The sequence below is a fragment of the Haemaphysalis longicornis genome, unplaced genomic scaffold (assembly GCF_048455015.1).
Source record: "Haemaphysalis longicornis isolate Haplotype H1 unplaced genomic scaffold, Haemaphysalis longicornis Haplotype H1 scaffold_3, whole genome shotgun sequence".
NCBI lineage: Eukaryota > Metazoa > Arthropoda > Arachnida > Ixodida > Ixodidae > Haemaphysalis > Haemaphysalis longicornis.
The window spans coordinates 168,461,843-168,488,524 of NW_027526335.1; the positions used below are offsets into that span (position 1 = coordinate 168,461,843).

Here is a 26,682-nt window from a genome sequence, read left to right on the forward strand (position 1 = left end):
TGTTTCTTGCGCCCAACACCTTTCAGCATAGTCGAGATTGATTTAGGCTTCAAACAGACGGATTGTTTAATGTCGGAGGACATATCGATCGATTGTAGGGTTTAACAGGCCGACGCAACGCAGGCGATGAGGCGCGTCGTAGTGGAGATCTCCGGATTAATTTTGACCACCTGGGGATCTTTAACGTGCGCCGAAATCTCGTACACATGGGCGTTTTTGCTTTTCGCCTCCATCATAAAAGTGGCCGCCACGGTCGGGAGTCGAACCCCCCTTCTTGGAATCAGCAGCACAACGCCTTAGCCACTGAGCCACCGCGGTGGGTACGGAGGACATATCGACACACAGGCCTTGTTGTTTTTTGCCTCTATGAGAAAAACCGCCGCGGTCGCTGGTAACGAACACAAATGTCTGCCAGGTGCAACAGGCTTTTTGAAAAGGCACTTGCGTAGTAGAAATGACTTGTTATAGCTGCTGGCGATTTCTTACCCAACACATGAGGTTCCAAACGTCTCGACGTAGGAAGAATTTTTCTTTTTCGGCTTAGCTGCTAGCAAGGCCTATTCAGCATCGCCATGGCACGTATTGGTAGGCGATTCGGTAACGACACATTTCCAGACTTCAGCCCGAGGGCGTCCCCAGGTTGGTTGAAGCACAAGAATCCTAGTCCCTGGAAGCCGTGCTAGGACCACTCCAGGCAACTATTGTAAGCTTTGCGAGCGTTCCCCCCAACTTGACTGGAAATGGCCCTCAGAGAAGACAGTATGATTATTATTTTTTGGAGGTAAGCGAAATATGAACTGTGTAACAGCCGGCTAACCAATTGTATTCTTAATTATTTCAAACGCCTCGTCACGCAGCTAATATCAGCGATGTTTTGCAACCGGCCCAAATAGGCCGCTACAGAAACGACCACAGCATTGACTTGTAAAGTCTTGGATAAAATCTCTTCGTGTCTTGGGATTGCGTATTTTCATATAAATGTTTGAATCAATTTGAACTTTACTTTATAAGAAAAGCAAACATAGTCTGCCTGCAAGCTGAGCATGCATAAACACACTCGTAGGGACGCCTGTAAGACACTGTTGTCATCAGAATCTAAGAGCGATGTGACCGCATTTCTTTGCCTTGAAGATTGCAGTGAACTGTTAGGCAAGTGTGCGAAGCTGGGCGAGTCGGTAAGGATTCATGATTACAAACAGCACAAGAGACAGGACGAAGAAACTAAGAAGGACGGGCGCTGCGCCCGTCCTTGTCAGTTTTTTCGTCCTGTCTCCTGCGCTGTTTGTAATCATGAACTGTTAAGGCTCTCTGCAGCCTAATAAATCTTTTGTGCGGTAATGACAACCTTTTTAAGTGGACAAAGCACGAAGAATATCACAATTATACTGATTTTTGAACACTTGCACATTTATTCGCAGACAACCGGAATGGTTGTTAGCTAAAGCGGTCGGAACGTGGGCTCATATTTACAAAATTGTTACCTTTCTTGGGTGTTCCAGAACAGAAGCATTTCAACCAGAGCCGTTGAATCACATAATTGAGGAGGTGTTAAATTCTTCTTGTTTTTTTTTCTGAAGGTCGCCACCTCTACTAGCCAGTAATCCCGCCATAGCGAGACCATCAACCTGGCGCTGCGGGCTTGCTTCTTGGAGTGTTTGCACCATCTGTATGATTAGGAAAACCGCATTTTGCGGCACTTAGAGCAAGCAAAAAGTGAATCCTGTCATTGAGAACTAGCCGACAATTTTTCAGGGCAAATACACAAACTCAGTATAAAAACACTAATTTTGTAATTAGCAAGCCGCTTTGGAAGAAACAATGCTTTGTAACACGCCTCTCACCCCGTGGAATTTCAAAGCACTAAGGCAAAACTATAATTGAGGCAAACCCAGCGTGCAAGGCAAAGATAAATTGAAAAATGAATCTGAATTTTGTAACATTACCATTTGGTGTAACATGCTGGGCTAATGAAAATTTCCCTCTGCAGAAAACGTTGTCTCTTGCAGCACTGCACTGGTGTTGCTTGAGAATGAAGCATCTGCTCTGCACAAAACCTTAGAACTGAGAACCCCGAGGACATTATAACTTCCTGTACGTAATAATGTTTTTAGATCATTTCGTCAGTTAGGGTTCTGCAGCTCATGTTGGTAGAATACTCATTTAATTCGGCAAGCCACGATTTTCTGATAACATTGACGATACGGGCACTAATGACACTATTCCTACCTGTATAAACTCAGTTTCTAAGAACTCAATAGCTCTCCGGCTCATAATGACCCCCTTTAAACACAATTCGGGCCACACCGAGCAACTAAAATACCTACTAAGGACAGTTTCGGAGCTCCGGTCAGGCTGGGCTGCATCAACGGCTGTCTATTGGTCGCACAGTGGTGTAGAGGCGTGTCTCCTGCGCTGTTTGGCGTGTTTATGTCTGCGCCAGATTCAACCAGGAGCTCGACGGCGTCGCAGCAACCGCAAGTAACAGCGGCGGCGAGGGCAGTCCAGCCACTGTCAGACTGGACGTCCAGGTTACATTGACCCTGAACGTGTAGGAATACCAATGTAATTTATTTGGTGCACCGCAGTTAGCAACAGTTGCTACACATCACATCAGCTCAAAGAAGAAACAAGTAATATTCTGAAATTACACCTGTTACAGAAATATTTTTAGAAGAGGAGGAGGTAATTGACTGACGGTTCGAAGTTACTGGCGCAAAGCCAACTCGGTCAAAGAGCGCCGAAACAGGCTATGAATGACAGGTGAAGATGTATTGACAATCACTTAACAAGAACGGAATTCAAAAAAGTACTTGGATGGCTGGCGTACAAGGCCAGGTTGGGATAATGCGTGGTATATAATTAGGTCTAAAAATTTTTACTTCTGCTAAATATTTAAAAACATGCTTCACAGGGCACATTGGTTCGTCCGACTGGAAAAACGCTTGGTGGAGTGGGATGTGTAGCCTGCAAATTTGTGGGAAGTGTTTGCATTGTGTTGTATCAAATGCCTTGCATTGAATCAGTGTGAAACTACGTATAGGGCCTCTCCACACCTGCTACACAGACGTCTTAAATACCAGGTGAGTGGATGGGAGTGGGTGACATGTGTGTGGCCTATCCGTAGCCTAGCAAGGGCATCTTCTGTGTACCTGTTGCGTGTGTCAGTGATGCATGGTTCTAAGTGAGGTATAATTACGTGTAACTTATCTGTCTGTTCACTACAGTGTGTTTGCGATGTGTTGCGAAATGGTTGTCTGATGTGTGGCTTCATGTTCATGTAGGGTAATGTTGCTATATCTACTGTATTCAAACATGTAGCAGCAGCGGCCATTTGATCTGTGGTTTCGTTCCCGGCTCTGCTACATTGGCCAGGAACCCAGTATATTGTTATTTCGAGACTTGATGCATACGCCGACACAAGGGCCTTAAAAACAAAATTGATTACATAATTTTTGAATGATTTTTAGACAAAAGTGCACGTAAAAAAGGAAATAGCTTGAAAATGGAAAATTATCGACCCATCTCACTAACATCAACCTGCTGCAAAATTTAGGAACACATAATCGCCTCTTTTATTGACAAATTTCTGGAAACAAACCGCGTCCTTTCCGAGTTCCAACATGGGTTCTGCAAAAACCTTTCTACCACTACTCAACTTGTTACAACCACTCATGAAATCGCACAAGCTTTAGATTCATCTAGCCAAATAGATTTAGTCTTTCTTGACTTCAGTAAAGCCTTCGATCGCGTACCCCATGATAAACTACTCACTAAGCTTTCTTCTTTGGGTCTTCCTGCGTTTATAATTAACTGGATCAAAGCATATTTAACAAACAGAACACAGTTTGTGGAAGTCGACGGGTGCGCATCTGAAAGACTTGGTGTAACATCTGGCGTTCCACAAGGCAGTGTTTTGGGACCGGTTCTTTTTTTAATTTACATCAATCACATAACATCTGCTATTGACCCGAGAGTTTCTATTAAATTGTTTGCAGACGACTGTCGTATTTTCAAGGAAATCACGGGCACCGATGACCAAGTTTTGTTAAACAGCAGTTTGACGGGAATTGGTCAGTGGTGCGCTACCTGGGGTATGAGCTTGAACGCCGACAAAACAGTTCTACTTCGTGTAACGAACAAAAAACAACCCTTTCAATTTTCTTATTCAATAAATGGTGCACCAGTGGTAGAAAAAAGGCAGTACAAATACCTCGGGATAACGTTCACCAATACTCTGTCGTGGTCAAAGCACATAGAAAACGTCTGCGCATCTGCCACACGCAAGTTAGGCTTTTTACGGCATAAACTCAAAGCGTCACCAACGCATGTCAAATTACTGGCCTTCAAAATGATAATACTTCCTAAGTTGCAATACGCTTCGGTTGTATGGGACCCCTTCCTTAAAAAAGATAAATACCGGCTTGAAATGGTGCAAAGACGCGCTATACGGTTCATTTTCAACAAATATAGGACCACTGACTCACCAACTTCTCTAATGCTGGCGAACAACATTTCTACCCTGGAAGATAGACGAAAAATTGATAGGCTGAAACTGTTGTTTGCTCTTTATACTGGTTCCACAAAGGTAAATGCATCGGTATACATTCAGCCATTTCAATCGCGCCCCACGAGACATCGGCACACGCACAATTTGCTTCCGTATCGAGCCCGCACAAACATGTTCAAGAATTCGTTTTTTCCACGTACAGTATCGGAATGGAATTCGCTGCCTGAAGTGGTCTTCACATCTCAGTCCATTTGCCATTTTGAGCGTGCCATATTGTCTGTACTGTAGTCTGTACTCGACTTGCTTTACTGTTTATCGCAATTGTGATTGTATAATAGGGAGATATACTCATCTCCATTGTTCTGATGGTCGCGTTAACCTGTGTTTAAGCTCATCTATACCTCTCTGTATAATGTACTTATCTTCTTGTATTTTGTGTACGCTTGTTTTTATCATTCATCTATCACGCTTACGTGTGTTTTCCACTTAATTTTTGTGCCTCTCCTGCTTGGTCTTTTTCAAGACCGCAGTATATTGTAAATAAAAAAATAAAAATACAACGCTAAGAGAATCCGTATACACCATGGAATTCAAAATTTCATGGTGGACAGTGTGATGTAAAACAAGTAAACTACCGTGTGCTCCTGCCGTAAAATGCTATTGTGGGAGTTCATACTTTCACACACCTTAAAGTTCGGTCCGTGCACAGCACGATACACAGCCTTAGCTGTCTTAGGAAGAGGAAATGCTGCGGAATAGATACTTTTGGTGCCCTGATTTTGTTGAATTGCAAAAAAGGACAGATCCCAACACACAACCTGGAGTTGCCATGGTGCAATAAAATCAACGATGCCTGTCTTGTGGACATCTGAAAATGCCACTGCTAGCTCAGAACCTTCTGCTATCACTCTTTGAGTGCATGACATGGAAACAGATGGACGGTTTAAAACGAGTTGCTCTGAGGATGCATCATGAATGGTCGAATCAAAAGGATGGTTTGTCATAGAGATGCTTTTGGAGGCATACATGTCAGTGTAGATCTTCTGGTGATATAGGAACCATTCGTGACACTCTATATAAAGGCTTTCAACAGGGATAGTGCGAAAGGCGCCACAGGCAAGGCGAAGCCTCAAAAGCAGCACCGGTTCAAGCATTCTTAGTGCCGTTTTTGTTGCCGACGCATACACGAAACTGCCGTAGTGCACGCGAGACTACCAATGCAGTATAAAGACGCAGGATGACCTGAATGGCCGCACCGCAGGATTGGTGTAAGACGACTTTAAGAATGTTCATAGCTTTTAGGCATTTATGCTTAGCCTGTTCCGGATGTGGAAAAAAATTTGTTTCTTATCAAATAATATGCCTAAAATATTGTCGCCCTTTTAACAGGAATCAACACGATGTTTATACTAATGTGAATGTCCAGATGGAGCCCGCGCACACGGGTGAACACAACGCAAGTATTTTTGCGGGGTTCCATTTAAAACCGTTGTTTGGGCCCAGCCAGTACCTTTGTTCATACAGAGCTAGATCTGACGTTCACAGGTTGACATATTAAATGAGTTAAAAAATATTGGAACATCACCTAAATAAAGTGATCAGGAAATGATTGGTGGCAATGCCTTCTGGAAAGAGTTCATCTTGACTATAAAGAGTGGGCAGCTCTGAACACCGCCTTTAGGCACGCCATTTTTTCTAACCATGCACATTGGAAAGTGCACTACCATTTCTTACACGGAAAGTTCATTCCGACATGTAGCTACAATGGGTGTTAAGCCTATTACCAGATACATGATGATGATCATGGTTGGTGTCGCAAGGCCAACGAGGGCAAAGAGCGCCAGAAAAGAAGTTATATAATGAAGCGATGTGATTACCACAAAAAGGTAGGTATAAAAACATGAAAATCGAACATAGTAAAATCAATTAAAGGTAATGGTAATGGCTGGTGTATAGGGCCAGATTTGATTATCCGTGATATGAGATAAGGTTTAAAAACTTAACATCTGACAAATAATCAAACACACGTTTCATAGAAACACTGGCATCGTCACCTAGAAACAGCGATGGATGTAGTGGGATATGTTGTCTGTAGAGTTCTCTGAAGTGTTTGTGTCGTGTTGTGTGAAGTGCCTTGCATGTTCTTAGTATGTGGACTATGGATAGGCCCTCCCCACACCTGCTACACAGGAGTCTTGGAGATCCCGTGAGCAGGTGGGAATGTGTTGCATGCGTGTGGCCTATCCGTAATCGAGCCAGGGTAACTTCGTTGTGTCTGTTGTGAGAATCAGTGGTGTATGCTCCCAAGAGTGGCTTTATAATGTGTAATTTGTTGTCAGTCTGTTGATTCCAGTGTGCTTGCCATGTTGTGCGAAGGTGTTGTCTGATGTGTGATTTGAGGTCGGTGTAGGGTATTGTTGTAATGTCAACGGTAGTTGTAAGGGCAGCAGCGGCCGCCATTCGGTCTGCGGTCTCATTACCTGGAATTCCAGAGTGCCCTGGCACCCAGCACATGGTCACCTCAAGGTTTAACGCATGCACAGACATAAGAGTACTAATGAGAGCATTGACCACATGGTTTTTAGACTTCTGTGAGGATAATGTACGCACAACGCTTAAAGAATCAGTATAAATTACAGATTTCGGAATTCGACTTAGAACAATATGTTGAACTACAAGAAGTATGCCATAGCCCTCTGCCGTAAAGATACTTGTATTTCTATTCATAGTTCTACAGACATTAAAGGTGTCACCATGCGCAGCACAGGAAACAGTTGTGGCAGTTTTTGAAGCATCCGTGTAAAATTCAGCACACTTATATTTGTGCTGCAGGGACAAGAAATGTTGCACGATCGCGCTTCTAGGCACTCTGTTGTTCTCGACACTTATAAAAGATACATCACATGATATCGGGCGAAGCTGCCACGGTACTAGAAGTTCAGTAGTGGAGGTTTTGATGGTGTCTGAGAACAAGACATCAAGTTGCGACGCTTCTTCTCTTACTCTGAAAGCGAAGGGAGCAGAGAGTGATGGACGATTAGTAGGAAGTTGAGATATGGATGTATCATAAAAAAACTGATGTAAAAGGATGGTGAGGCATTGATGAGATTTTTAAAGCATAAAGCAGGTCTGTGTAGGCTCTCTGACGTTCTAGGCTCCATTTGTTGCACTCTACATATAGACTTTCGACTGGACTAGTCCGAAAGGCACCACATGACAAGCGGAGCCCTCGATGAAGCACAGGGTCCAGCATTCTGAGGGATGTTTTAGTGGCTGACCCATAGGCAACGCTACCATAATCTAGTCGTGAGCCTATCAAGCTGGTAAAAACACGTAAAAGTAGTTGTTTGTCAGCACCAAAAGAAAGGTGCGACAGAACCTTTAGGATAGTCATTGTTTTTAAGCATTTATTTTTTAGTTGTTTTATGTGTGGGATAAATGTGAGCTTTTCGTCAAAGATTATACCTAAAAACTTGTGTTCTTTCTTGACAGGAATCGAGACACCATTGAGATGAATGTCTGGATCCGGGCGGATGCCACGCCTCTTGGAAAACAAGACACAAGTGCACTTCCCTGGATTAAATTTAAAACCGTTGCTGTCTGCCCAACCAGCTAGCTTGTTAACACAAAGCTGGACTTGGCGCTCGCAGACAGACAGGTTACAAGACTTAAAGGATAATTGAACGCCGTCTAAATAAATGGAGCAGGAAATCGATGGTGGTAGCGCCTTCCGAAGAGAATTCATTTTTACAATAAACAAAGTGCAACTCAAAACTCCACCTTGCGGCACGCCGTTTTCCTGCACATGAACCCTAGAAAGTGCAGTTCCAACTCGCACGCGAGACGTTCTTTCAGACATTTAACTGGCAAGCGTTTTCATCATGTTACCCGGCATGCCAAAGGACTTCAAGTCGCTAAGGATGCCGTACCGCCAAGCAGTATCGTACGCCCTTTCAAGATCAAAGAAGACTGTCATACAGTACTGCTTGTGGAGGAAAGCATCTTTGGTATAAGACTCTAACGCAACGAGTTGATCGTTGGTAGATCGCCCCGCCCTGAAGCCCGCTTGGCAGCTCTCGAGAAGACCATTGTACTCTAAAAAGTACACAAGTCTCCTGTTTATCATCTTCTCGAAGAGCTTACACAGGCAGCTTGTCAGGGCAATGGGGCGATAACTGGCAGGAGAGGAAGGGTCCTTCCCTTCCTTTAGGACAGCCACTACTATGGCCTCCCTCCAAGAGCGTGAAATGTGCCCCGAAAGCCATATTTTGTTGTATAGGTGTAAGAGTGTTTCAAGAGTGTCTGAGTGTAGGTGCTGTATCATGGTGTATGTAATCTTATCTGCGCCTGGAGCTGAAGGTTTGCACGTGCTCAGGGCAGCCGTCAAATCATAGAGAGTGAATTCAGAGTTGTAAGAAGTTTTTGATTTGTCTTTGTCGGGTAAGGGCTTTTTTTTGCAGATGTTTTGTGTTTCATGAAAGTGTGCGTGTAGTGTGCTGAACTAGACACGTGTTCGAAGTGTTGTGCAAGCGTGTTAGCCTGGTCTTCCAGTGTGTCCCCTGTTGTGCTAACCAGGGGCAGGCTGTGTGTCTGTTGTCCTTTGAGCTTGCGTATACGTGTCCAGACTTTGTGTGTGTCTGTGTATGAATTAATAGATGTCAAGAAGGTGTGCCAACTCTCTCGTTTCGCCTCACGGCGCACACGTTTTCCTAACGCCTTGGCCCGTTTGAACAAAATGAGGTTACCCGACATGGGGTACCGACGAAGGACACCCCACGCCTTGTTCTGGGCCTCTCGCGCCCGCCTACAGTCCTCATTCCACCACGGCCTCCGCTGGTTGCGCGGGGCACCAGAGGCGTGGGGAATGGACTTTTCGGCGGTGTCGAGGATGTGCGCCGTGAGCAGTTGGGTAGCTTCTTCAACGTGTAGGTGTCCTATGGATGTGTGGTGTAGTTGGGATGTCTCTGTAAATGTATTCTAGTTAGCTCTTGCTTCATTAAACCTTTTATGGGAAGATGGACTGCTCGGGCCTGTACCTATATACGTTAATGAAGTGGGGAAATGGTCACTAACATATGGGTCCGTGCCCACACCCCACTCAAGACATGGAAAGAGAACTGCGGATCCAATAGCCAAGTCAAGATGCGAGTATGTATTGTGTCCTAAGTTATGGTATGTAGGCTGTTTTTTGTTGAAAAGGCATGCTCCTGAAGATGTAAGGAATTTCTCTATCAGGCGACCTCGGGCATCCGTTCTGGAGGAGCCCCAAAGAGGGTTGTGTGCATTAAGGTCGCCTGTTAGAATGTATGGTTCGGGCAGCTGGTCGACCAGCGCCTCGAAGACAGAGCTCGAAAGTGCATAATCAGGAGGAATGTAAATGGAGCATACTGTTATCAACCTATTAAAAATTATTGTGCGGACGGCTACAGCCTCAAGGACGGTGTTCAAGGTGACAGGGTGGCATGCTAAGGATTTGCGGGCGATTATGGCCACACCGCCAGAAGAGTGTGTGCAGCCATCCCTGTCTTTCCTGTATACCAGGTAACTATTCAAGAAATTTGTGTGTTTGGAATTCATATGTGTTTCCTGGACGCACATTAAACTTGGCTGGTTGGCATGCAGAATCTCCTGCACGTCGTCAAGATTATTCAGAAGGCCTCTGCAGTTCCATTGAACTATGTTTTCTCTTCCTATTATGATGTGTTAGAGCTACTGGAGTGTGATTATTTATGTAGGGTCTTTCGGGGCTTGGACTCTTGGGAGGGGCTTTCTGGCCTTCTCTACTGACCTGGACGTCGCAGCCCGTTCCTTCCGCTGCGATGAAAGCCGGAAGGGCTCGACGTCCATGTCGTCATCTGATGGCAAGGGGGTGCACAGCGGACTGGGTCCCCTTGACGTGGTACCCTTTCGGGTGTTCTTTGCCTGCACTGCCAGTGCCGAAGGCGTGGGGAGCACCCCAGATGGCACAGGCAGTGAGGCGGGCGAGGGGGTCGCTGCGACTGGCTCCGTCTCCATCTCGTCCGGGCCCTCGCGTGTGCTTTGGGCCGGTGGAGAGGGGGAAACGGTGGGTGCAGCAGCATCCCCACCGGACGTGGATGCCACCACAGCCGCTGCTGGCTCAGCGAGCGGTGCGGAGGCGGGTTGGGCTGCAAGAGGCAATCCAGGGGGGGGGGCGGGGAAGGGACCAAGTCCGACTCTCGGTACTGGGTCCCCGCCGAAACAAGACGCCGCTCCGCCCCCCGGTGAGCTGCGTCGGCGTACCTGCCCAGAGGGAAGGAGGCGAACCTCTTCCGCGCCTCTGGGAAGGTGATGGTTTCAGTGATTTTGAGATTTATTATTTTCTTTTCCATCTGGAACCTTTCACACGTGCGGGAGTACGCAGCATGAGGTCCATGACAGTTGCTGCACATTAATTGTTTAGCCTGGCAGTTATCTGTATCATGATCTTGGGATGAACATTTTGCACACGTTGTTTTGCCGCGACAGGAGGTGGTGCCATGCCCGAACCGTTGGCACTTGAAACAGCGCCGCGGGTTCGGGATGTAAGGCCGGACAGAACAATGAATGAAACCTGCTTTGATGGATTCGGGGAGTGTGGAACGGTCAAATGTTAAGATTATATGCATTGTCATGATTTGCTTATCTCGCCGCATGGTGATGCGGCTCACTGCCGTCACGCCCTCGCCTTTAAGACCTTCGAGCAGATCGGCTTCCGTCTCATTTATCAGATCTGGCTCAGAAATCACACCCTGAGAGCTATTGAGGCTACGGTGGGGTGTGACTCCAGATCTGCCATGCGATTCTGGGTAAGGAGGCTTGTGGCTTGCTGGTGAGTGTTCACCTCGACCAGAACTTCGCCGGTTCTCAGTTTTTTGGCTTGGAAAGACTTGCCAATGATGCCTTCAAGGAATTTTGTGATAAGGAACTGGGAGGAGATAGGATTTGACTTGTCAAGAGATTCAACAATCAAGAAGCGCGGATAGTTATCTGGCTTTTGGGATGCGATTGTTGGCAAGGGTGGGAATGAAGCTTCGGTGCGGCCCCTTTTCGGGGGCCGATCACGTTTGGGGGGGGGGGGGGTTTGGAAAATGCCATATGATACATTGGAAAGCAGGGAGACGGGGGTACTTTCTTCTTTGACCTTACCCTGGTAGTCAAAGAGGTCCCGGAGCTCCCTGCCTGGTGAACAGACAGGGAGCCCATCCGCCGGAGCTTGACCTGGGCTCCGACGGCCACCGTTCGTGGTTTCTAACCCTCCACCTATAAACACATCGCCACGGTTGGATCCAGCTTATGTTTGGGGCTTGGGGTCCGCGGTATCGCCAGTACCGTCACCAAGATTGCTCAAGGTGCCCCGTGCGGGGATTACCCGAAACACTGAATGACTTCATGTCACTCAAGATGCCGTATTGATTTGATTGATTGTAGGGTTTAACGCACCGACGCAACGTAGGCGATGAGGCGCGAAGTAGTGGAGGGCTCCGGATTAATTTTGACCACCTGGGGATCTTTAACGTGCGCCGAAATCTCGTACACACGGGCATTTTTGCTTTTCGCCTCCATCAGAAAAGCGACCGCCGCGGCTTGGAATCGAACCCGCGACGTCGTGCTCAGCAGCGCAACAAGATGCCGTATCGCCAGACTGTGTCGTAGGCCTTTGCCATATCAGATTGTAATGCAGAACTGTTTGTGAATGAATGCATCTTTTACGTAGAATTCCAACACAACAGGTTGCACCTTGGTGGAACGCCCTGCCCTGAAGCCTGCCAGGAAGCTCTCGAGAAGACCATTATACTGAAGAAAGCACACAAACCTCCGGTTTATTACCTCGAGAAGCTTGCACAGGCAGTCCGTCAGGGCAATGGGTTGATAGCTATACTCGGTTACAACTCAAGAACGGCCCCACCTCATGTAGGGTATCACTCCGCCAAAGCGCCGGACCGTGACTTCAGTGCGCGCGCGTTTTGAAAGGGGTTTGCTATGAATGCGTGATATCGTCTGCCTTGTCTCACGCAGTTTGTTTGTCGTCACTGGAGTCGTTTATAAGCATATTAAGTCCAACAAATCACGGGAACGGCTCACGCCATGTTCAAAATATTCCCAGTAACGCCCTACTTGCGCCGCCCGGAGAAACATCCGTCTACGGTAATAAGGCACAGCAGCAACTTCCGGTGCCGTTCTTAAGTTGTCACCGAATATAGCGAAAGTGGAAGGGTCCTTACCCTCTATCAGGAGAGCTGCAATTATAGCCTTCTTCCAAGACTTTGGAATCTGCACCGAAAGCAATATCTTGGTATGCAGGTGGATGAGTGTTTGAGGCGTGTCTGCGTGTCAGTTCTGTATCTTTATGTAAGTGATGGTGTATGGCCCTGGAGCTGAGGATTTACAAGTGAGCAGAGCCGCCCTCCGCTCATGAAGTGAAAACTCGGTTTTATAAGAAGACGTAGATTTGGCTTAATAAAAATAGGAAAGCGTGCTAACTATACTTCATCGGGCCAAAGAGCATTAGGCATTACTGCAATCTTTTACTTGTTTTTTACATGTACGAAAATGTGGACGAGAAACGAACAGCATCGGCAATCATCCTTCAACAAGGGTTTCTATATGCATCCCTACAAGGTATTTGCGCCAAGTGACCTGTTGCTAAGACTACATTACTTACTGTGGCACACACACAGCTGCGAATCTGCTATGTTTAACACCCTTTCTGGAGCAGTCCAAAAATACATTATTCATACGCAAAACTAAACTAATGTTAACCGAATCTGTCATATTCGTCATGCCTGCATGACAAGGGTTTTCATGATTTCATATCGGTTCTTGTAGGCGGCAAAATGTAAGGCAGTGAAGCCGTGCTTGGATTTCTCATCAACGATTTCCGTGCTGATTTGCAGAATCTGTTGCGTTTCCCTGTGACAAAAAGAAAAAAAAACGTCGTGAACAAAAATGTGTCCTTGCTTGTACACATTCGTAAGGTAACTCTGAGCGCATGTTTCTACCCGCGCCTAATTTTTTGTACAGATTGGTACTTGCATTTCCCCGTTAATAATGAAAGTTCCACATGACAACTTTTTGTACTACATACTGCACACATCCGCTGTATTCGGTTTGGAATCTACTACCAGTTTATAACTGTTTATATGAATTCGTATTTTTTTGTTCTATTTCCCTCATTGTGTATACTGCCTTTCTAATGATACATTTTGCTTGCATTATTGAACGGGAGGACCACCGGTCAGATTTATTTTATGGGACGTACTTCTGTAAAACTGTTTTTTTAAATACTTGTTTTGAACTACTCAAGAAAACACACAAACAACAATGACAAAGCGCTAAATGCTCAGTGGCTTGCCAAACATTGCATGCTATACACGTTTCTGGAAAAAATGGCTGGTTATGACTTCGGGCAAAGGCGGAATGCACAAACGTATCAGCATTTTATTTTTTCAAGTTTCCATAGCTGTCAAACAGCCACGCAAATTAAGTTCTTCACTCGGGACTAAATAGGACGCAACAAAATCAAGTTGCACGAATGCCCATTTTTTATGTTTGGAAACAAAGAAAACACCACCATACCTATTTGACTGACACGCTCTCTACTTATTCAATGACTGCTGGTTTGAATGGGTGTAGACGTAATTGAAAATGTGGAAAAAATAACGAATTTTAGGAATGCGTCAGTTCCATGGGTGCGAAGAGCATCTCTAGAAAGGTCTTTATAATGCATGTCAAACAATGACTAAAAAAGCAACAACACCAGCTCCCAACCTACTTCCAGGAACACGCATTGTCCAGTCACACTATGGGTACACAACGGAGTACTTGCACTGCGGTTTGTAAATGCACCCAACTCCACCATTACTTAGGAGAAGGGACACAACGTTACACCAAGGCGTGTTTTGGGAATCATTTTTTCGTTCTTGATAAATAAAGTTTACGCATTTATACATTTATTTATTTATTTTATTTATGCATACTGCAACCCCTTGTAAGGATATCCATAGAGTCGCCTACAAATTACAAGAACGTTTCTATGCAAGGAAACAAATAGGAAACTATGCAGATACAATGCAAAAGTATGCATAAAAATTCAAAGTATAAACAAGTATAGTCACTTGCACTTGCATTCCGCAGTATTAAATCATTCTAATGGATGCGGTGTTAAACAGGTAATTTTCCAGATGAACTTGTACTCTGTAGATGAGGTTAGTTGAAACAATGTTAAGATGGCTATAAAACTTCGGAGTTGGTTTGTTTGTTCGAGTAGTTTAACGTTTGATAAAACTGAATATTTCAAGCAGATTTGGGTTGGAGAGGGTGTTACGGCGAATTTGTGGCCATTTCATTAAAAAAAACCATCAAAAATTGTGTTCTTACTACTCAGAAAACTTTTACGCGCATTAATTGTTGACGTCTGCTAAGAAACAATTTTGGGTGCTTCATTGGGCTAATATTTAAAAAAATGATGCGGTGAGATTTTGGCTGCATTTATTTTTTTCTGGTGCAGTTCTGGTTTGATTAAACCATGCAGCTTGACTATTTTCGCACCGGATTCACTACTGCATATTGGTAACAAAGTTCTGAAAAGCGGAGTTCTGGTGTTCAAAGAAACAAGGCGATTGTGTAAAAGCAGGCCGCTGAGTATTATCGCCAACCACTCATTAAGTGTCTTGGGCATCCAGCTGAGGCACACAGAGAACGTGAAAGAATGCTACCTGCTTTCCTCGGTCAAAACCAAAAAGATTTCACAAAAAGTAGGAGGTTACCTGAGAACTGATGATGATGGTTGCATTTTAGTGGCGCAAGGCCAACCAGGGCAAAGAGCACCAAAAACAGATGGTTAGTTACCACAGACTTAAGTTGAATACTAAAATTGAACAGCAACAGAGGTAAAAACAAATAAAGACAATGGAGATTGCTCGTCTAGAGGGCCAGGTTGTGATTATGCATGATACGACAAGAGATTCAGAAATTTAACTTCCGATAAATACTTAAAAACTCGCTCGACAGAAAACATTGGTTCATCGCCTAAGAAGTGCGTGATTGTACGGTTTAACGCGCCAACGCAACGCAGGCGATGAGGCGCGCCCTAGTGAAGGGCTCCGAATTAATTTTGACCACCTGGGGACATTTAATGTGCGCTGAAATCTCGTACACATGGGCGTTTATGCTTTTCGCCTCCATCAGAAAAGTGGCCGCCGTGACCTGGAATCGAACCCGCGACCTCGTGCTCAGCAGCCCAACGCCTCAGCCACTGAGCCACCGCCGCGGGGTCGCCTAAGAAGTGCGATGGGTGGAGTGGGATTTATCATCTCTACATTTCTGGAAAGTGTTTGTGTCGTTTAGCGTGAAGTGCCCTGCAGTTTAAATACCCATGTGCAGAACTTCACAGTGACGCTTCTAAAACCTCCACTATGGTGTCCTGCGCTGCTCATGGTCTGAATCTCAATGCAGCCAAAACCATGAGCCTACACACAACCATTTTTTCAGTAGAATCATACGGAATTATAATAATCGTACAGCACATTCTTGAAAATCAAATTCCCAATTCCGTCATCTATACAGATTCTTCGAGTGTTGTTCGTGCACTATCATCGCACAAGCCCCCAAAAAACCACATAGTTAATTTTGTGTTCAACACCATTATGTCGGTCTGTGCGCAAAAGCATCAGCTGCTCTTCTGCTCGTCCCCAAGACATGCTGGGATTACTGGGAACGAGTTGCCAGACGAGAGGGCCGCTGCTGCTGCACTCAGGAACACTGTAGATATTACAATAATAACCTATACAGACGTCAAGCAACACATAAGACAACAGTTGCGTAGAACATGGCAAGCACACTGGAGTGAAAAACAGACAAAAAACTACATGTAATAAAGCCACACTTGGGGTGGTACAAGCTGTCTCGTGCACAAAAGATACACGGAAGTCGCCTTCGCTAGGCTAAGGATAGGGAACACATGTAACGCACTCGTATCTGCTCACGGGATCTTCTAGACCCCAGTGCAGCAGGTGGGGAGAGGCCCTATCCGTAGTTAACATACTAATTGCCTGAGAACTCCTTTTGATGTGGTGAATGTGAAATGATTCGCGAGTAACTGAACCCATTTTCTTGTTCTGCAGTTATGCATGTCACCACAAATAACAGCCAGGTTCCCCTCCAGCATTACAAAAGGGAAGTAGAGAGAATGTGTGGGGGCTTCAGATTTGATAAGAATGGAAAATGACAGAATTGAAATCGCATTGAGAACGGTTTTTGAACAGCATGTGACCGAAATATTTGGTCCTGCACCTAAATCAATATTTTCTCCTGTTTCATGCTTTTGTATATTGTTTCTCTTTGCATAGTACTGAAGTGTTGTTTACCCTATTCTGGTACACTTTCATTCCTATGTATACGTTTTATGGTTTGTTTTCTTGTTGCGTCACCATTTTACTGACTCTTTGTTGCCTGGAAAAATGCGTTAGTACCCGGGCCAGTGGTGGTTCATTGGCACTGAAATAACTTCCTAATTGATTTATTATATAATAACAGTTATGTGTAAAACACATATCATTCCTTAAATATTAAGGTGTTCACCAATAAATTTTGTCATAATTGGCACTAAAAAAGGCAGTGGAAACCAAGTAAATCGCGCATTATTTTGACTTCCTTTTCTGCGTGATCTAACACGGCGTCACTAACGCCTGCACTTGGAGTTGCTTTGGTATCATAGCTTGGGCGCTGCAAGAAATGTCATAAATTTCCATCCGTCTGATAAGAACTCCTAGGCTCTTCCAACCAGATTCTCGTTGCTTATTTAGAACGCGGTTCCGAAAAAATCTACGACATTTTCCTAGGTTAGCTTCGCATCAGCTAAACGAATAACTTGCTGGGAAAGTAATGGTGACATTGGCGTGAATATGGAGGCCTAGAATAATATTTTCACGAAAAATGCTCCATCCAGGGCGACAAACCACCATGCGATATCCCAGTTTGCTATACACTGTGTCCTCCCCCATATTTTTTTCATAATACTTAAGCTCTTTTTTTTGCGCTCACAAACATACATTGTTTATGTATCTGGGCGTGTATTTGTGGTTAAATAAACAAATATTTCATGAATCAGAGCCATTTCATGAAACACATAACACCCGGGGGCCAGAGGCTGCCCGTCAAAGTGTCCGCCCTTACGAGCGACCTCGTACTAAACTAAAGACCCCGGTGTGGCCGTAGGGCGGAGTTTGCAGAGCCTTTCCCAATCGTGCCACCCCTGGAAAAGCCCTGGCACCGGGGGCGGGGGTTTGTACCCGTTTAACGGTGGGTGTCCGGTGGTGGGTTTCGAACCTTGGCCACCTCCCGAAGCCGAGGCGGGTGCCCCAGACAACTAGCCACGTCTACTGTCAGAGATGCTTTTACCTGTAAATGATGATGATGATGTTTGTATTTTAATGGCGCAAGGCCAACTAAGGGCAAAGAGCACCAATTTTTTTACCTTTAGATACGCAGTCATGTTCATGCACTTTCCTAGTCAGTATCCATAACCAGTGTATGAACTAATTGGGGGTAAGAATGGAATACAGAAGTTTATGCGCAGCTTTTGTCTCAATATGAAGTCTTAATGAAGGAGGACTACAAATGGGACCTAGAAATGGGATCAGCAACAGTACAGGCCGGCCACACGGTCCGGTATAAGTGATAGTGTAGAAGTAATTGAGCCAGCCATCCAGATTCGGTTGTTCGCAGACGATTGCGTTTTATTTCGTGAAATTCATAACACACATTATCAAATAGAGCTAAACAAAAATCTAGACTACATATACCAATGGTGCAACAAATGGGGTATGATTGTAAATACAGAAAAAATAGTTTCCATGTGTATAACTCGAAAAAATATCCCCTTCACTATGCTTATTCCCTTGGTTCATCTACTGTTAAACAGGTCAATAACTACAAATATCTAGGTGTTACGTTCACTGCTAACCTGTCTTGGAATTCATACATTGATAACATTTGTGCATCTGCTTTCAAAAAATTGTGCTTCTTGAGACACAAGCTTCGCAATTCACCACCAAATGTAAAACGTCTGTGTTATCAGTCCTACATTCGACCAAAATTAGAATACGCATGCGTAGTGAGGGATCCCTACACAAAATGTAACATAGATAAATTGGAAAGAAATCAAAGAAAAGCAGTTCGCTTTATATATTCTAAATTTCGTCGCACGGACTCTCCATCGGAACTAATGTAAGCTAACAACATTCCACTACTTCAATCTAGAAGAAGGCAACTCCGCATAGACTTCCTGAGCTCCTTCCTTAACCATAGATTTGCGATGGACCCTTCATTGTATTTAACCCCTTTGTCAACCAGAAATACACGACATCACCAACCAAACTCTTTAACACCATATTTTGCCAAAACAGATACATATAAATTTTCCTTTTTCGGGCACACAGTGTCTGAGTGGAACTCCTTGTCAGAGCGTGACCGCCTTGCATAGTATGTATGTTTTTCGCATTGTGTATATTTGTTTATGTAGCACTATATATATTTCGTCATTTTACTCACTTTGTTGTTTTTTGCGTTCGTGATCAATGTTAGTTCACTGTTTTGCTCGTTGTGATTCGTGATTGCCCGTCCTTATTGGACCACCTGTTGTGTTCTGCAGTATGAGATAAATAAAATTGGGGGCGTCAAATTCAGAATGGCAAATCTCATATCCAACATCTGGTGCGCGAAGGATCGGAATGTGCTCTAGTTTTTGATGCGAATAACATCTCTCATTCATCATCAGCTTGTTCAAGTCTACTGCAGGAAGAATGACTCTTCTATTGACAGCCAATCGCTCGACTGCACAGTTTACCTCCGACATTCCATATTTCATCCCTCCATTATGTTATTGGCCTTCCCCTGATTCTATACCCATCTCTTGGTATCCCCTCTGTTACTCTGATTCCACCGGTTGTCGGCTCACCTCACCACATGGCCAGCCCAAGTCCATTTCTTTTTGTTTATTTGAACTATGACATCGTCAACTTTAGTTTGTTCTCGGATACAGGCAGCTCCTTTCTTGTCACTGAGTGTTACTACTAACGTTATTTGTTAGGATAACGTTAGGAAGAACAATGTTAGTATAATGATGGGACAATGTTAGGAAGAAAGAACACGGGGTGGGATAGTTAATCCACAGAAAAATAGCAGGAAAAGTGGAGGAGTTTTTCAGCATTAGCAAGAGAGTCGCGGCTGTTGTGATGAAGTTAAACAAGCAATACAGGTTTAAGATAGTACAGGCCTACGCGCCAACAACCAGCGAATATGAAGCCGTAGATAGCTTCTACGAGGAAGTCGAATCAGCAATAAATAAGGTAGCATGGTAGTCACGATTGGGATGGGAGACTAACACAACGCTCTTTAAGAATAAAATCATAAAAAGGTCAGTGCGAAACTTCGGAATAGAACATCGCAACAGTAGAGGAGGCAAGCTGGTAAGATTTGCAGAGAGAAATAACCTGTGGTTAGTGAAAACATTTTTCTGCATACGAAAGAATAGGAACTGGACGTTGAAAAGCCCCGATGGTACAACCAAAAATGAAATTGACTTCATTATAAGTCACAACCAGGGTATGGTGCCAGACGTAGAGGTGTGCAAGTAAGATACGGAGCAGCAATCACAGGATGCCTACATGCAAGTTAAGACTGAATCTCAGAAACGAGAGAACGCAAGCCTTGAAAGCGAAGAAACCTCGCATAGAATGAGTCATAGACCGATCGCAGAAGCTTAAAATAACTCTTCAAAACAAATTCTAGCTTTTCAACGAGCAGAACAAGGTCAGTGTAGACAGGCTAAAAGGCGACCTAACATCGGCACTCAGTGAATCATCGGCAGGTGTTGGAGAAACAGCATATAGAGAACAAACGGGAAAAGTAACTATGAAAATGAAGAAACTAATAGCCGAATTCAAGAAACTGAAAGTGTCAAGCACGGTGGAACGGGTTGAAGTGTCAGAGCTGTCAAAACTGATCAACAGAAATAAAACAAAAGACGTTTGTGCATATAACATGGCAGTGATCGAGGAAACGCTGCAAATAGGGAGAAGCTTGAAATCAATTAAAAGAAAGCTAGTCATCGGTAAAGAAAGGTTGTACAGCCGGTAAAAGGCTTGTCTATAACACAGCTTTCGCACTCTCAGCCCTATCCTGCCCAGCCGGAGCGGGATTTGATTAAAACTACTGAGGAATTCTGAAGTCTTAGCACTTCGCTTTTGCCTCCGACATGTTTGGAACGAGTATGTTTCGGCAGTTTTCGGTTGCAGCTGGTTGAAGTTGAAGTCGCTGTTATAGACAAGCGTTTTACCGACTGTACTCACTCAGAGATGAGCAGACAAATATTACCCACAAGTTGGACGAGATAATTAAGGTAGTAGAACGATTCTACACCAGGCTGTAGGCCAGCGGCGCTAGACAGAGGGAAACTACAGAGAATACAAGCTCAACTTGCCATGCCCCCGTATAAACTACAGAGGAAGTTGGAAAGGCTCTCAAAAGCATGAAAACAGGAAAAGCTGCAGGTGACGACGGCATAACTGTAGATCGTTTGAAGGACGGAGGAGATATTGTACTAGAACAGCTTGCTGCATGTACTATTTTCGGAATGCATGAAGACTCAAAAGGTGCCCATAATCTGAACAAAGACAAACATATTTCTGGTTATTAAGATGGGAAATCCCAAGGAGCATCTCAATAATTACAGACCCATGAGCCTTCTCTCAGTTGTTGATAAGCTGCAAACAAAATTTATAGTTGGCCACACCGGTGACAGCCTGAATTCCTATCAACCCAAAGAGCAGGCTGGGCTCAGGAAAGGGTACTCAACCAGGAATCACATCCATGTCGTCAACAAATTCGTAGAAAATTTCCCTTACGTGTGTCTCTTGCAAGTTACTCTAACACATTAGAGCACCAAATCTTGTGAAGTACCTTGAATCAATCAACTTCTTTTACCTTCACCACAATGGTTTCCGCAAATCATTATCGTGTGCGACTCAACTGGCTGAATTTACACACATCTTGCATTTCATGGATGCTAACATAGAAGTCGACGCCATATTCTTAGATTTTTAAGAGGCATATGATCACACCCCGCATAGTCACCTCTTGTTTAAATTATCTAGCCTCAGTATTCCCGAAAACTTACTGCGCTGGTTAGAACTCTTCCTAACAGACCGCATGCTACAAACTCTTGCCAATAACAAATACTCACCACTCTCCAGCACCACATCTGGAGTACCCCAGGGCGCATGTCTATCTTTTCTGCCGTTTCTAATCTACATAAACGATGTAGCTACTAATATAAAATCCAATTAGGATAACTTGTGGACGAATGCGTGATATACGACCCTACCCATAGCTCCATCGATAACGGCACCCTGCCGCACGACCTCGACTCATTTCTGCATGGTCCGGTAAAGCACAGATGCCTCTTAACCTTGGTGAATGTAACGTCATGGCATTTCCTTGTAAACACATAATAACCGAGCATTCCAATGGCATTAAAACAACCCCTGTTTATAGGACTACAAACTACAAATACCTCGGAGTGCACCTAACGTCTTCCCTATCCTAGGTTCCACACACTGAATTCATCTGCTCTGACTCTTCACGAACACTTGTATTCCTCCGCCGAAATCTTCAGTCCGCATCTTCTGATTTTAAAAAGCTGGCATACTTAACATTCCTTCGCCCTAAGCTTGAATACGCATCATCTATTGGGAATCCTTCGCAGTCATGTTTTTAACGATTTAGAATCAATTCAAAGCCGCGCAACTCGTTTTATCACGTCACAGCACTCGAACAAAATAAGCGTCACATCACTCACACAAACCCTCGGTATTCCCAAGATCGCATCTAGTCGCATTATCTTTCCCCTGTGCCTTCTTCATGCTTTCTATTACCCTCCTGAAACAAGAGACGCTTTATTGACACCACAGCCGCGAACGTCATCCCGTTTGAATCACAATCATCCCATGGCCCGAAAAAACTGCCATGTGTCACCCACAAACTCTTCTTTCCTCATGCTGTAGCGATGTGGCATACATTGCCGGATGATATCGCCTCATGTAGTAATCGGAAAACATTTCGTGACAAGATAAACCATCAAATTCCTACACTACCGGTATTTCTGTTATTGAACTTTGTTTAAATATGCGTAATGCAGTTGTGTTTTACCTCTGTAATCTGGTAATTATTTTTGCCTTCCTTTTTGCTTACCCTTGTTTGCTGTTCATAAGCTATATACCTCGGACAATATCCCCCCTCCTTATGTAATGTCGTCGGGGCTTTGAGGGTGAAAATAAATTAAATTAAATCCAATATAACTGTATCGGACAGATGGTTAGTGCTGACCCCAACCACGAGAAAGAAATCTGGCGCATAATAGCTATGGGCCGGAGAGCACTCGGCAAGCACTCCCAATTAATGAAAAGTGTGCTACCTCGGTCATTAAAAAAACATCTATAACCAGTGCATACTGCGGGTGTAGACCTACGGAGCTGAAACGTGGCGCCTTACTAAATAAGTAGAAAGCGAACCTAGGTCTGCACAACGGGCCATGGAACGAATAACGTTAGGAAATGTGAATGTACATACTTGCAAAATTAACCACAAGCGAATAAACTCAGTGTTGAAACAGTTCTTTTGAGAGGCCTTACATTGTGGACAGGTTTCCAGAACATGAAAAGAACTGAAGCGCCACCATCATCATCATTTCTTATCATCATCAGTAGATTGGCCAGCTGGCACGGAACACACTCGGAGGAGGAGGAGAAGGAGTGAAACTTTATTTTTGATCAGAATAACAGAGAGTTAGGGCATCTGGCCCTCCGCACAGGTGCAGTCCCTATTCCGGGACCCCATTGGTCAAAGCCGCCACTCTCGCTCGTCGAACTAGAGCCCTTTGAGACTCTAGCCCCGAGAAATTGAGCAGGGCTGCCTCCCATGCCTCTCTGGTAGGGGAGGGGTTTGGGGATAACGCAGGGTTGTGCTGGCATGCCCACACCATGTGGAAGGTGTCGGACACCTCCCCACAGTGCAGACGCCGCCTATCTGTTTTAGGGTCGGAATGCTTTGCTACTGCAGGGCACATAAATGTGTTCGTCTGCAGGCACCGTAGTATTCGCTCATCGGCCTTGCTCAGACCATTTCCAGGGGCTGGGTAAAGCCGGCGGTTATCGCAGTAATGTTTTACTATTTCTCTGAACCGCAGGAGTGGTTTGCTAATCTCCGAGCCGGGAGAGCATGGGTGAGGCGCCCGGTGGGTAAGCGCTCGGGCAGCCGGGTGCGCGGCCTCGTTACCTCTCAGACCCTGATGCCCCGGAGACCACACAATTTCTGTAGGTGCGGGGTCTACGAACCGCCCCACTCGTTTTAAAATTCTGTAGGCCAAGCGTGGTACCGTGCCCGCTAAATAGCTTTCACAGGCTCGGCGAGAGTCCGTGATTATTGTCCTTGACTTCGGGTCCGAGGCGGCGAGCGCTATGGCAATCGCCTCGGCTTGCGTGGAGTTAGGAGCCCGGTAGGAGAGCCCATCGACTTGCTGGTCCCTGTGACCTACAACGGCAGTGAAGAACCCTAGAGGCGGCGGTTCTGCCACATCAACCAAGATTACACCTCGCCCATTTCCGTATTTCCTTTCCAGGGTATTAGCGCGTGCTTCCCTCCGGCCTTCGTGAGTGTGCTTTTCCATGTTACGCGGAAGTGGATGCACCCAGAGCCTGTGGGGCCACAACTCTGGGAGTTTGCACGTCTCCTCTGGGATGCACTCATGTTTGATTTGTCGGCGATTAAGCAAGTGGCGCCCGGACGCCGTTTGTGCGAGTCTAGTTTTGTGAGATGAGCCTCTTTCAGCTCTTGATACGAATTGAGCACTCCCAGCGCCGATAACCTAGTGTTGGAGGTAGCCACCGGGAGGTCAAGGGCTCGTTTTATGGCCTTCCTAATGATGATGTCAATGCGATTCTCGTGTTTTTTGTTCGTACGGAGGTAGGGTATAGAGAAGAGAATCCTACTGGTTACAAAGGCATGGGCGAGCCGGAGTGCTTCCCTGACCCGTAACTCGCCGCGCTTGTTGGATACGCGTTGTATCATCCGTCCGACCTGTTCACCGGTTCGCTTCAGTTTGGCAATGGTGGTCTCCGGACTAAGTTTGTTGTGAACAAGCAGGCCAGGATCCTAATTTCTTCCACTTCTCTGATAGAACCACCTTTTAAAGATATGCAAAGCCTTGTGTTCTCTTTAGGATTGGGTTTAATGTGCAAAAGTTCTGATTTTGTTGGGGCACATTGGAGGCCGCAGTCATTAGCATAGCTTTCGACAATGCTGGCAATCCTTTGAAGGCGGTCCTCCATTTCCCCAAGGCTGCCTTCTGTGCTCCAGATTGTTATGTCACCGGCGTAAAGGGCATGTTGTATACCCTCTACCCGAGCTAATTTGTGCGGCAGCTACATCATAGCGACGTTAAAGAGTAGTGGCGATAGGATCGCTTCTTGTGGAGTTCCCCTTGTACCAATGAATTATGGACGGTACTCCTCATCTTCGATCCTCAGAAATGCTTGACGTTTGGAGAGGAAATCTCTGACGTACGCAAAGGCTTTCTGACCACAATCCATTCTACTTAAGTTTTCTAGTATGCTGCTGTGCCGGACGTTGTCAAATGCCCCCTTGAGATCTAGGGCAAGGATGGCTTTATCGTTTTCTCGCATTGTAGTTGGTCGAATTACGTCGCGGTGTAGCTGCAGAAGGACGTCTTGTGCTAACATATGTGGGCGGAACCCGAACATGGTGTCAGCAAAGAGGCCCGTGGACTCAGTGTGGAGAACGATGATCCCGGACCATCGCCTCCATTAGCTTACCTGCGCATGAGGTGAGCGAAATTGGCCTGAGATTATCAATATTAACAATTTTTCCTGCTTTGGGTACCCGGCACCCGGTCTGGAACGGCGCCCTGTTTCTACGCGCCTCCTCCTGACCATTGCACGGCCAACGCAACCGAAATAAACACGGGCTCGGCCGCACCGCCTCATAGCCCGCCTACAATTTGGTGATCCGACAAGCGGCTAAGCCATGGCTTCACAACGCTGCCTCCCCAGCCACAACGCAGACGACGGCACTCGATGAACTTTCCCCGCCATCCCAGACCTTCCCTTGCTGATCCTGCTTGATTCCACCTTAAACCAAGCTGCATGGTTCGTCATCTTGGAGGGTCATTTGTACTTAAATGATATCTTCTCCCCAGAAATCAGGTACCTCGTGACACTACAGAAGCTACCTGCTGACCTCAATGAGCAGATCCAGCTGCCAACCGCAGGACCCGGTGCGTATGACAATTTGAAGGCCGCTGTCCTAAACCCCTACGGTATAGGAACGCCTTTGTCCACACCACCAGGCCTTCCAACGGCATCCGTGGATTACACGTCCCCGGCAGATCCACCCTCGCCTGACCAACAAGCGCGAGCCCCGACTACGACTTGCGGCACTTCCGAATTAGCGTTTGACTTAGCCAACTCGACGCAACACCATGGCGCAGTCCCAAACGTTGTTGCGTCTGCTGCACAAACCCACTTGCCACAGCTTGCCTCGACTGCTTCTTCTACTCCAGGCGAGGACTCCGGTGAGCGCCTTGACTGCGTGACCGTGCTATCTTTCCGAAGCTCGTCGGCTGCTTCACGAGCGTTGCACATGAAGTGCACCACGACGTTGACGCAATGTCCAGTCCCACTACAATCGCAGCCTGACTCGGGTGAATCGTACATTGTGGCCCTGTCCGCGGACACCAACAACACAGCCGCGGCCACGGCTCTACATCACGTGCCCCAAGAGCGCCCCGTAAACCTCGACGTGCAGGATGACCAGACCGCGCCCGCACAAATCGCCCGACCAGACAAAGTCTGTTATTCGGCGCCGCCGACGTCCCCACCGACGTCCTAAGCAACATTCGTCAAAGCGAGTTTCGTCGCAGGGGCTCCATCAGTGCACGCCCCAAGCCGTCACTGGCGCCTTGCCCAACACCCTTGGCTCGTGTCCGGTCGACGGCGACTTCGGATTCATGCAAATACTCGTCGGCACTTCGGCACTCGGGTGTTTTGCTGTTGTCGCGCTCAGCAGAGTCGTCATACCACGGACGCACTACGAACCTCCGC

At 45.8% G+C, this 26,682-nt stretch overlaps 1 protein-coding gene across 8 annotated transcripts in view; it reads right to left on the bottom strand.

The window, feature by feature from the left end:
- Nucleotides 1-26,682, bottom strand: part of LOC144175627 (E3 ubiquitin-protein ligase MIB2-like) — a 279,842-nt gene that overhangs the window by 26,673 nt on the left and 226,487 nt on the right. Inside the window, exons 14-16 of one of the 8 annotated variants that reach the window (XM_077704682.1) lie at nucleotides 13,291-13,417; nucleotides 2,325-2,540; nucleotides 1,482-1,664 (exon numbers count right to left, since the gene is read on the bottom strand). The exons of the other annotated variants lie outside the window; for them this stretch is intronic. Coding sequence (XP_077560808.1) covers nucleotides 1,530-1,664; nucleotides 2,325-2,540; nucleotides 13,291-13,417 — 478 coding nt within the window. The 3' untranslated portion in view covers nucleotides 1,482-1,529. The remainder of the gene's footprint in view (nucleotides 1-1,481; nucleotides 1,665-2,324; nucleotides 2,541-13,290; nucleotides 13,418-26,682) is intronic. 8 annotated transcript variants of the gene reach the window in all.